We start from the raw sequence: 11,873 nt of genomic DNA, 5'->3' as shown, positions 1-11,873 counted from the left end.
TGTATTTATGTTATGTATTGAAATTTTCTTTGGGGGGTATCTAAATAATAAAAACTAATATTTACTAGAAATGCCTAAAATCGCCAACGCCTTTAAAAAGTTCATATACCAGGTCACAGTTTTGCAGCTCCCCCAAACACTGCAGAAGAATGACTTTGATACTTCTCCCTGTGGAACTAAATTTCTATTGGCAAGGACACAACTGATCTGTCGCCCTCTGTAATCTCGATTTCCTCTGGCAATACCAGCCACCGTGAACCTGTGGCATTTTGCTGCCTTTAATGATTGGCCCAATGGTCTGCAACCAATGGCCTTTTTGCCACCAATTCATGACCCGTCAACCCCAATCCTCCCACCAATCCACCAGGCACACAACACACACGACACAGAACAAATGTTCCAGTGTCAGAAACAATCCAGACAGCCACCGAATCCTCCTCTCATAAAGCTGGCATCTCATCTATCCAGGAGTTAAGACTATGGTAAATGGAATGACACAGCATTTACAATTTCTGTGACACAGAATCCTGAATGATTTAAACTGTTTGTACTGAACTGGATTTTTTTTTTTTTTTTCAGACTTACCTGTCTGCACATCTGAAATATTAATTCCATTTGCCTTTGTTGACAGGAGACCACTTTTGAGGATGTATCCTGTTTGTGAATGTCTTCCATTACATTTCTTCTTCTTCCAGCACACACCTATACATCTTATAAAATGAGGGTGTTGAAACATGAAAACTTCTGACTCACAATATTGAGTCTATTGAAAAGACCTCTTGCTGATATGCTTGAGATGTGAAATAACAGAGGAACTGCACGCACACATGCAAGCAACATCAGCCTTTGAAGTTCTGAGAGCATTGAGCTTTGTTCGTATCTCCGAGTGCTGAGATCGTAATTATTTACCATAAGCAGGGCCCCACGTCCCTGCATAAGAAAAACAAAAGTTTGCCCGCAATGGTTGGGTCATTTTTCATTCAATGCAATTTCACAGGGAATACAATCGCACAGATCAAATTGAGAGAAAGCATTCTAGCATGAATATCAACTGTGACAGCTTAAAAAGGAAAGCACAGGGGCATTCGGTGTCTATATGTGTGATCTTCTGAATAGCATTTCTCTTACTATTAAAATTGAATCTTAATAAACAACCCAAGTGTGAAAAAGGATCTATTAAACTGAAGGTAATTTCAGCTATATTAAAAGATTTTAGTCTTCATCACTTAAGCAACCACAGTGTTTATGAACTACGATAGGACTGACCTGCCACAGCAGCTAGAGGTTTTTCAAAGTCACTAGCTACTCAGGATTTTCATTAGCCAAAATGTTGTTTCCTGGAAATTATATTCAATATGATTAAAGCTGACAGTGGCATACTAAAGTTTACTTCAAATAGATTCCCAACAATTTCAAACCATCACTAACTTTTTAAACTTCATCAAATATTTTCATAACTTTTGTGATTGTACGTGATTATACTAGGTTTGGATCTCAGGTGGTTTTTAACACAGCAACAAAAGCTTCAAAGATGGCAAAAGGATATAAAAAGCTTTTCTTAAGCCTAGACAACATGGCCTATAGTATGATGATGAATAATAGATATCTAAAGCACCTCAGCCAAACCTGCCATCCAAACAGGGCGATCAGTCCTGGTTCTTACTCCACCAGAACAGATACTTTAATAGAAATAAGTTTCTGGAAACCTTGGTCCTGTTTGTGTTTCTGTAAACCAAACAGCTTCTCTTCAGCACAGGCTTACAGAAGGGAACTTGTCATGGAGATTTTTCCCAAAACACAGCGTGTGCTTAGCTATGCATACTGCAATTAAAGTTCATCAAAAGATATAGGCTCTGAATGGTTGTGTTATTGCCTTTAACACAGCTGTAGCTCAAATATCACGGCAATGACCCAATATTAATGTTGCCTAATCTATGCTATGCAGACTCCCTAATGCGGGTCGCTGGAACTTGAGAATTAACGTGTTGTGATTTTTATTTTATTTATTTTTTTGGTCAAAGTCAATGCCTTGTTCTATGACATCATCATAGGGAGTGCGGGCGGGGGGTGCAGCCATGCAGAAGAGGGGAAAGAAACACATGGACATCCTGCTGTTTAACCTAAGCTACATGCTTGCTTTTGTCAAAGGAAATGCTCATTGGTTACCTGTAGGATGTGGGCTATACTGAGCCCATAGACTACGCCAATTCGAGACCAGGTTTGCATGCCGCATGCACATTTTCATGCAGGCCCACGCCCGCAACTTTTGAGTTGTTCAGATGCAAGTCGACTAAAATTAAGTCGCTTTGTCATCAAGTAAACGTTTTGGTGAACGTTCTTCTTGAAAGTAAATGCATACATTTTACGAAAAGTTGACCACTGTGAGGACATGCATTAAATTAATTTTCACTCCTGGCTTTTAATTGCTCAGTTCATTTGAAAGAGTTCAATAAGTGAGATAGTGAAGTCATGGTAAAGCAACATAAGTGCTCTGGACACAGTTGAACAATATAATTACCACCATTGATCCAGGTATACATGCACTCCTCAGAATGCATAAGCATAAAGAAGAGACTGTTAATAATTTTTAGAAAGATCCTCTAGATTTCCTACAGACACATGTACCACTTTTTTTTTTTTTTTTGAGGTTTTTACAGCACTAGTCGATCCATTTTCTTACAGTGGGCTGACAGGAAAGGGGACAGGAAAGAGACATGCGGCAAAAGACAACGGGTCGGATTGGAACCCGGGTTAGCCATGTCAAGGACTAAGGCCTCCATACATGGGATGTGGGCGCTAACCACTGCGCCACCGAAGCATGCCTGTGTGCCATATTTTTTACTACCAGAACACGTCAAGGTAAGGAGTGATGTAATATCAACTTCAATATATGGTTCCAAGCCAATGCTGGTTATATACTACTTAATTTGCTTTCTACCAAACACATTAGGTCAAAACGTAATACAGTAGCAGCCATTCAAAATGGCCCTTGAAGTCAAATGCCAGCCGAATGGCAGCCTACTCCCCTGCAACTCCCAGCAAAATCCCCTCCAACTTCCAGCCACTTGCCTTTTCCTGGGCGTGCATTTTTTTTAATCTGATCCCAACCTTTCACTGAATTACTGCGTCTAACCAGGAAATGATGCTTCTTTTCAGATCTTAATCTCCACAAATCATCACAGAAACAATATTTCAGTACAAAGATTGATGTTTAAAAAGGAATTGTAGGGGACCAACTATGGACCAGCCAAGGGCCCATCAAGGAAAGTGGGAAATTTTGAATGGATACTACTGTCACTTCATGGCAGAGTGTAATTAGAAAGAGATAATAACAGCAAAACCAAAAAATGCATGTTTTTCTTTGAATGTTTAGTTACCAGAGAAAAAAGAGAATGCACTCACCTATCATGTGAATTGTGGTCCGGCCAGGCCTTGTCCCAGGATGCTGCTGTATGGTCTCGTAGAATGTAGCCTGACACAGCAGGATGGCCGTTACACTGACCCAGAGGCACAGACAGAGCAGCCAGGACATGACCGGACACATCTGCTGAGGACCAGCAGAGGTGGAATCAACAAACAAGGCATCATGTTCTTTATTTATGATATCCTGTCCTCAGTGCAAATACAAATTATATTAAATCCAAACTTTTTTTTTGGTATATACCTCAGTGCAAACAGTTTTTTGTTGTCTTTTTTTTTTTTATTTATCCATTTTTTTTTTGTTTGTTTGTTTTTTGTCCGTAAGATGTATGTAGATCTTTACATAAGTATAAAATCTTCACCTTTTCTTTCCAGTTTGCCCTGTCTTGTCCTCAAGCCACAGCACAGCAAATTTGGTGTGATCCCTGAGGACTTTTTACCATGCAGCACAGATTTCCCCTGACAGGCTGACTCGCCAGCTCCTGAGCTGTGCTCCTCTGCCTCACAACTAAAAGAAAAATCAAACTTAAAGAAAGATAAGATCTCGCAAGCTGCAGAGCCTTTTCTCTTGCTGCCAGAATAATGTGACAGTGACAGGGTGTTAACGGGAATCAAAAAGGCTAGTAATGTTTCACCGTGCTCTTCAGTTGAAGCAGTGAGAAAAAGGTCCAGAGAAATGTTTCTGGGCAAATAAGGATAAGAATACTTAACTGTTTGTAATTTGTAAAGTAATCTGTTATATGTTCACTATTAAATGCATTTATTTTAATTATTAGTTTTTATGATGCTACACTTAAGTAAAAAAAAAATTGTTTATCAACTGTTCTGTGTTGTTTAATTTCCGTCTTCAGTTGTTCTTATTATAATTTCTTTTTCAGTACAATTTATGGTCTTTTTAATAAAGAAGAACAATATATATATATATATAAATGTATATATATATATATATATATATATATATATATATATATATGTGTGTGTGTGTGTGTGTGTGTGTGGAATAGTGAAACCAGACAGGTGAGTGTGTGTGTGTGTGTGTCTGAATTGTCTTACCTGAGCAACCCAACAATCAGTTTGCAAATATCTCAACAGTATGCCATAAATCCATCCATTTTTTCTGATTATGTTGATCCCATCAGAAACTCTGATTTTGGCTGGAGGATAGAACTCTGTTGACTCTGCCTCGCTGCTCCACACTTTGATAGCAACAGTCCAGTGTTTTAGAAATAACAGTCCAGCTGGAATCAGGAAAAAAAAGGAGAATTCAAATCTTCTTCAGTTCTTCACCTTGAAGAGCTGCCCCAGTGACTCTGAATTCATTTTCCCCCACGCATCTTAAAAGCACATGTGGAGCGCTTCTTAATTAACTGTACTGAAATCATTTCTTTCATCGCCTGCATCCTTCCGGTGTGAGGCAGCCTCCGAGCGAGCAGCGGCTCTCGCTGAGTCCCTCCTCACTCAGCGAGCTCTGAGAGACAAATGTTCCCATGCAGCTTGGCTGAGTGTAAAAACTGTATCACATGTCTTATAGCCAGACTGCCTCTGGATTAGACGGCATAGTGGGATTCCATCTGATCATGTGCTTCTGACAATTGCCAATCAGGGAAGCTGGCACAAGTCATATTGCCATGACCATATGATTAACAATTATTTACATTTAGAACAGCTTTTTCTCCTGTGGCTGTTCATCCTTTTTTGAATTATCCTATCAGCTTTCTCCTCTGAGTTTCATGTTTCCCCACATCAGGAAAACTCATGAAATATGAAAGGTGATTAAAAGAGTTCCAAGAAGCTCTGCAGGATTACTGGAGAAAAAAGGAAGATATAAATAACTGTTTAATACTTCATTGTACTTATGCAGGGGATATAAAAAGTTTTTCAAACATGAGTAAATGACTTATTTTCTTTGTCTGGAACGTGGTCTTAAGCCAAATCCCATTTTGAACTTTTTTCACCTTTAATATGTAGCCTAAACACCTCAAATGTAAAACCCCTTAAATTATTTGGTGTCAAAAGTCATACATACCTCATCTCGATTGTGCAAAGTTTCACATCTCACTTTTTATTATATGTTCTATAACAGTTAGATTTCAACCTTGACTCTTTTTAGTTTTTTTTTTCTTTTTATTATATGTTCTATAACAGTTAGATTTCAACCTTGACTCTTTTTAGTTTTTTTTTTCTATTGAAGCTGCAGTTTTGTTTATTTAGAAATATTTTTTCTGCTGAAAGTTGAAGTCCCCCTTTATCTTGAGCTTTTAAGACCTTTAAAAACCTGCACATGTGCCATCATAGACTAGTATTTGGATACACATAATTCCATTCACTTTGAGCAAGGTCAAATATTAATTTCCCCCCTCAAGGACGGGTTTGTTTTTTGATAAAGTTATAGAGGATCGTGGTTTCTTAAAGCTGATCATTCATGTTTTTTTTTTGAAACAAATATCTAGTATTTTATTATAGTTGCATATAATTGTTATATCCACTGTGGCTGTTTAAATGTTTAGGGCAACAGCAGCGCTTACACATGTAGATGTGATACAAAACAGATTAAGTCACAATGAAGAGAATTTAATCATCGGGTAAATTTAAAATGAAAAGAAACCTCAAAAGAAATTGAAGCAAATTAAATTAAAAGAAAAATACATTTGCACAAATAATTTTACATAAGATTTGTATTCCAATTAAGGAATAAAACTAGGAAATAATTTGAATGAAAGTATGATTCCATATTTTAATACATTCAATTAGGAAAAGATGACAATACCTTATGGAAATTGATGTCTTGGATGACAAAAAAGCATCAGCTGGATATTCTTTCTTTTTTTGTAAGCATTTAGAGAATATGAAATATCAGCTTTACTTATTATGTAAAGTGCTGGAGAGGAGAGTCCAGCTAATTGTTGAAGCCATGCTATAGGTGGAGAAGTGTGGTTTTCAACATACCTGTGGAATAATGGAACAACTCTACATCCTCTGCAGAAGGCTGAAGAGCTCATTGGAATTTGCCATACTCGGCCACATGTGTTTTTCGGACCTGGAGGAGGCATTTGAAACTGTCCCTCATGATGTCCTTTGGGGGGTGCTCCAGGAGTATGGCATCAGGGACCCTTTCGCAGATGCCATCCGATCACTGGACTAGCGAAGCAGGAATTTAGTCTGCATTGCCGGCATTTGGTCGGTTGGTTTTCAGTGCATGTTGGACTCAGATGGTGCTGCCCTCTGTCACTGGTCCTAATCATAACCTTTATGGACAGGATTTCTATGCACAGGCAAGGGCTGAGGGCGGTCTGGTTTGGTGACCAGTCGATTTGATATCTGCTTTTTCCGGCCGAGACCTACAACATGCAGTGGGATGGTTTGCAGCTGATTGGAAAATAGCCAAGATGAAGATCAGCTCTAAAAGGTCTGAGGCCATGGTTCTAGACACGAAAAAGGTTCAAGGATCTTGGGAATGATGGGAGAATAGAGTAGGAGATCAATGGACAAATCGGTGTGGCTGCTGCTATATTATGGATGGCACCTTGTTCTGTTGTGGGCAAGAGAGAGCTGAGCCAAAAGAAAAAGCTCTCCCTTCAGTGGTCGGTCTACATTCTTGCTCTCATCTATGGTCATGAAATCTCAGTCATGACTGAAAGAACAAGATCTTTGTTACAAGCGGCTGAAATTAGCTTTCTCCCCAAGGTGGCTGGTCACTTGCTTAGTGATAGAGTGAGGAGCTTGGTCATTTGGGAAAGAGGTGATTCTCCTTCACATCAAGAGGAGGTTGCTCTGAAATCCTGATTTTTTTGGATTCCCTTCTTGGAAGGTGTTTCAGGCATGATCTACTGGAGTGCAGCCCTGGGAAAGATGCATGACACGCCCAAGGGACAATGTCATTCGGCTGGCCTGGGAGGGCCACAGCAATTGGAAAGCAAAGTCTGGAAGTCTCTTCCTGGACTCCTGTGCTCCCAAAACCCAGTCCTATATAGGCAGAAGATGAGGAGTATAATCTTTACTTATACTGTTGTGTCATAGTAAAACAGGACCAAGTCTAAAAAGGGTAAGCATTCTTTGGAGCCCCAAAAACATCTAGGCCACATACAGAATGAAACAGGTGTGTCGTTGTTTTTAAAAAGGAATTTAGCAGTTTTTTATAGAGTATCACAGGAACCTCACACATATCTGAAGCAGAGAGAGATGAGTACATGTTACCACAATCTTGCTCATGTTGGGATTGTCATTCCAAAAGTGAGTAGAAGATCCCAGGGGAGATAAGTGAGCAAATCCTCCTTAGGAGCTTAAAGTGCAACCCAGAATATTTTTCATTTAGCCATGCAAGTGAGTGACTGAATTAGGATGGTAGCAACATGGGGTAAAATATGCCCAGGTTATTTACATTCAGGGACATTAGGGTCTACTGTTTGACTGGTTCAACAATTCACAAGGCAGAGAGGAGTCGGAGGTCAAATGAGGGTCAAAAATAAAACAAAACGTCAAAGCAGATCGTTTGTAGGAATAACCAGGCAGGTTAGGTAATGGGCAGAAGTTGCAGAAACAGTGTTATGATCCCAAAGACAGCCTGACTACAAGTAACTGGATTTCATCTGCATAAAACTTCACTTAATCTAATGCTGTGGCTGAAAGCGGATTTTAACTTAAGAGCACAAGCTGAGATATCTAGACAAGCACAAGTGTGCATGTTAGAGCGGTATGGAGTGTAGTGAGATGTGAAAAACCAGTGAAAGGAATAGTCAACATATGATATAAAAAACAGCCAGAAACATGAATCATGTATTGCATTTATAGTCATGTTCAAAAAAAAAAAAATTGTCATAGAGACACAAAAATGATCCTATAAAATGCAGGAAGGTGAGTGTAGCTCACCATAAATAAGAACTCCACTGTATGAGTATGGAAGCAGTTCGATCTGTCCCATTCTCAGCCACCTTTACTGCTTTCTTAGCTCTTGTTTTGAATTGTGATTTTGTTTTTTGTTTTTTTTTATCACTGACATGCAGAACATGCCCATGGCCCACAGCTCCCACTGAGATCTCTAAGGCATAAACACTTGACAATTTATTTTGCTGCTTGCAAGGGACAACAGGGTGCATCCCCAGTTCAGGAATGAGTGAAGAATACCCACCATGAAGCTATAATACAATGCAATATTAATGTTTGAAGAGTTTGGCAACACTGTGGAGGGGATTGGGACAAAATGTACAGGAGAAACTAAACAACATAAACTGGTAAGATGCTTTTGAGGGCATTTCTTTCCAGAACCTCAAGTCATTATTTGTTCAGATTCCATTGTTTGATGGAGATATTTGTTTTTTTGTGTGTCATTTTGTGACTGAACTTTTAGCCACCTGGTTTAATGAGACACAGCTAAGAATTTCAGGAAATAGTTGAAAAATACATTCACTCTGTTGCAGATAAAGACAAAAGAAATACAAAAAATTTATTAAATTTTTATTAAGGGGTGTGGCGGCCTAGTGGTTAGGGCAATGCGATTGGAATCCTAAGGTTCTGAGCTCAAGCCCCACTCCCATAGACTGTCACTCTGGGTATCTAAGCAAGACCCTTAACCCCACACTGCTCCCTGGGCACCACACAATGGCAGCCCACTGATCTCTGAAGCTAAACGAGGTTGGGCAGAGTTAAAACCTAGACAGAAGTTTCCCTGGGAATACCAATGTGTTGTAAGATGTGGGTTTTTTCCATGGTCTGGTTATATATTAAATTATCCAGACAATAAAATCTGAGGGAAGGGGGAAAAAAATAAATACATGGGGAAAAACTGTTTTGTTGGAACTAGGTTCTATTCAGCAGGTTCTATTTAATGCTGTTTGTTTTGAGAACATAACCAACTGAAATATCGCTAACATAGGAAAGACAAACTCTTCTTTATTGAAAAAACTAATAATAATAGAAGACATATAATTGCTGATAAATACTATACCCTTCCAGACCCATTACTAATTCAGATGATGATGAAACTTGTTGATTCTTAGATGCATTTGGATGTGGAAATTAAAAACCTTGTATCAATGCAGGGACACAACATAATTACAAGTCAATTTTCAACAATAGAAAAAATGAGCAGGTTTATTTGCATTGCACATTTCAGCAACAAATCAGTATCTTGAAACACAGTTAATAAAGAATATGGTTTGTTAAGTTGCATTCTTACAATTTAGGCATTATTGGTACATTCAAGCTGTTTTGCTTTAAATTAAAACAATCCTCCAATCACAGAACTCATTCTGTTGCAGAAAAAGTCCGTTGAGTTGCAGTTGGGGCTGTTAGCAAAAAGCTTGCTTAGTATATCTTTATTCTATATATTATATGCCATCTTTTGGTGGTGTAATGTAAATGGAGGAGAATTTAAATTTATTTTCAGCCTTATCTGTGAAATATCTAGCCCACACTTTAGAAAGGGCTATACAGAGCAGTAAGTTGGATTTGGGGGCCGAGACTGGACTTTTCAGACTTTACTGTGTGGATGTTTTTCCAAGGATGTGTAGCTGTTTTAAATACCTATTTTTAGTTATTTATTCTATTATTTTATTTTTATTTTTTTTTACAAACAATGAGTGCAAAAATATGGCCCAAAAACTGGATCCAAGGACTGAGATCCTCTTAAATCCAACCCAGCTCCTAGATTAAGCCAATAAACACAGCCAACTCGAACTTACATTACAAAGCAACAAACAGCTAAAGCTCCTTTTTGTTCTTCACTCAATACTTAAAGAAAAATAAATAAATAGATTAATAGAAAAAATTAAAACTACAGCTATTCCTTTTCCACTGTGAATTGAGTGATTATAATATGTATAACATTTGTGAAAAAAGGGGTTGTTAACTCTTTCTTAAAGTCCTTAAATTCATTCATACTGTAGCTTCTTTAGAGAAAACAAGGTAACATTGTACATTAAAATAAAAGCAGCAGCAAAAATGATGTTGAAGTGCTCAAATCAATAATTTAGAAAGGAAATGAATGATGAGGTCACAGGATTATGTATTCTTTTCAAACTTCCATAATATCCATTTAAAAAAGTGTGTCAGCATGTAAACTTATTTTAAACCCATCTAATAGTCTTACGGTTTTCCTATGGGAGAAGTCCACTGCTTATAACTGCAAAAGGCTTTCAATTCTGAGGGATTATTGGACTCATCTTGTGTGAAAAGATTAAGTCTGTCCTCAGATAGTTGATGACCTTTATATCAAGACACTCTCTGCCACAATACAACTCTTAGGCTGCTTTTGTAAGTGTCTAGTGCTGACATATTAGATAAGTATTTAAGATAAAGTCTGTTTAAGCTCGACCTTTCTTTTAAAAATTTGTCCATAATGTTACTCATTATTGCTTATACTGAATATATGTTTACTTTGTGTGGAAAATGTTCATGAATAAAACCAATCACTCACTGACTGAGCCATACATAACAGAAGGAGTGTATTATTTTTATTATGTAAGCATAAATTCCCATATAGACAGGCATATCATACATATAAATAAAATTATTAAGTCTGAAATATTTCATAACTTATAAGTTGTAAAATATTTCAGAAACTTAAGGTGTTATTAGTTAAATATTATCCATCTTAGAAAAACACCAAGACCTAATACTACATTCAATCAAATAAAAAATTAAAAAACTTTTTTAAGTAGCCAAGTTTTTCTTGAGCTTGAACGTTTTTACCAATCATTTAAGGGGAAACAGAATTAGGAAGGGGTTTGAAAGAGCAATCCATCTACGTATCAAAGAGTTGTACCTATGGAAACTTTTCTAGGACTGGGGACTCTAAAGTGCTTTACATTACATTTAAATATTCAAGCATACATTCATTCTCTTATGGCAGCAAGCTACACTATAGGTGCCACAGGGCCCTCTGACGACCATCAGTAGGCAAAGTGGCTTAAGTGTTTCGCCTACGGACACAACAATTGAGATGGATTTAGCAGGGGTTTGAACCGGCAACGCTCCTGAATTCTACACCACTGTCTCCTAGTGAGAGTAACCCTTTTTAAATCAAGAATGTGGGGGTTTTTTTATCTGAAAATTACAACAGAAATTTTGCTTCATAGATTATATCTTTTGCAGAGTTATTTTATTTAGCTTGAAGTTCATTATTTTTTACTGAAAAACATAAAAACTTTTAGAAGTATTCACATTAATTTTTGGACTTTGCTCTTTCTCCTGAAAATGTAACATGAAACAGAACAAACTGTATGATTTTGGAATACTTTTTTTTCCCCCCAATCAACACTTAAAATGGGTATGTTTGACATGGAGGGTATTGTCTAATTCATTTAGGTTGAAACAAAATTTTATTTTTGGGACGCGCTCCCGTATCTCCTCGAGGCTCCAGCACGGCCGGAGGATTTCTTCGGGTCTCTCTTCTTCTTCTTCTTCCCTTGGTGGGGGGGCGGATTCCCTGGGTTGGCCCATCCTGGGTGCCTTGCTCT

At 37.9% G+C, this 11,873-nt stretch overlaps 1 protein-coding gene across 3 annotated transcripts in view; it reads right to left on the bottom strand.

The window, feature by feature from the left end:
- LOC107083911 (protein FAM19A1-like) overlaps nucleotides 1–4,890 on the bottom strand; it is a 43,867-nt gene extending 38,977 nt beyond the window's left edge. The window contains exons 1-2 of one of the 3 annotated variants that reach the window (XM_015373463.1): nucleotides 4,474–4,890; nucleotides 3,403–3,547 (exon numbers count right to left, since the gene is read on the bottom strand). In XM_015373463.1, coding sequence (XP_015228949.1) covers nucleotides 3,403–3,544 — 142 coding nt within the window. In that variant the 5' untranslated portion in view covers nucleotides 3,545–3,547; nucleotides 4,474–4,890. Of the gene's footprint in view, nucleotides 1–3,402; nucleotides 3,548–3,782; nucleotides 3,878–4,473 lie in introns of those variants that run through there. The other 2 variants (XM_015373462.1, XM_015373464.1) reach the window with 2 other exon arrangements.
- Nucleotides 4,891–11,873: the final 6,983 nt, after the last annotated feature.

The sequence above is a fragment of the Cyprinodon variegatus genome, unplaced genomic scaffold (genome assembly GCF_000732505.1).
Source record: "Cyprinodon variegatus isolate N-32 unplaced genomic scaffold, C_variegatus-1.0 Scaffold87, whole genome shotgun sequence".
NCBI lineage: Eukaryota > Metazoa > Chordata > Actinopteri > Cyprinodontiformes > Cyprinodontidae > Cyprinodon > Cyprinodon variegatus.
This window is presented reverse-complemented; position numbering and strand designations above follow the sequence as displayed.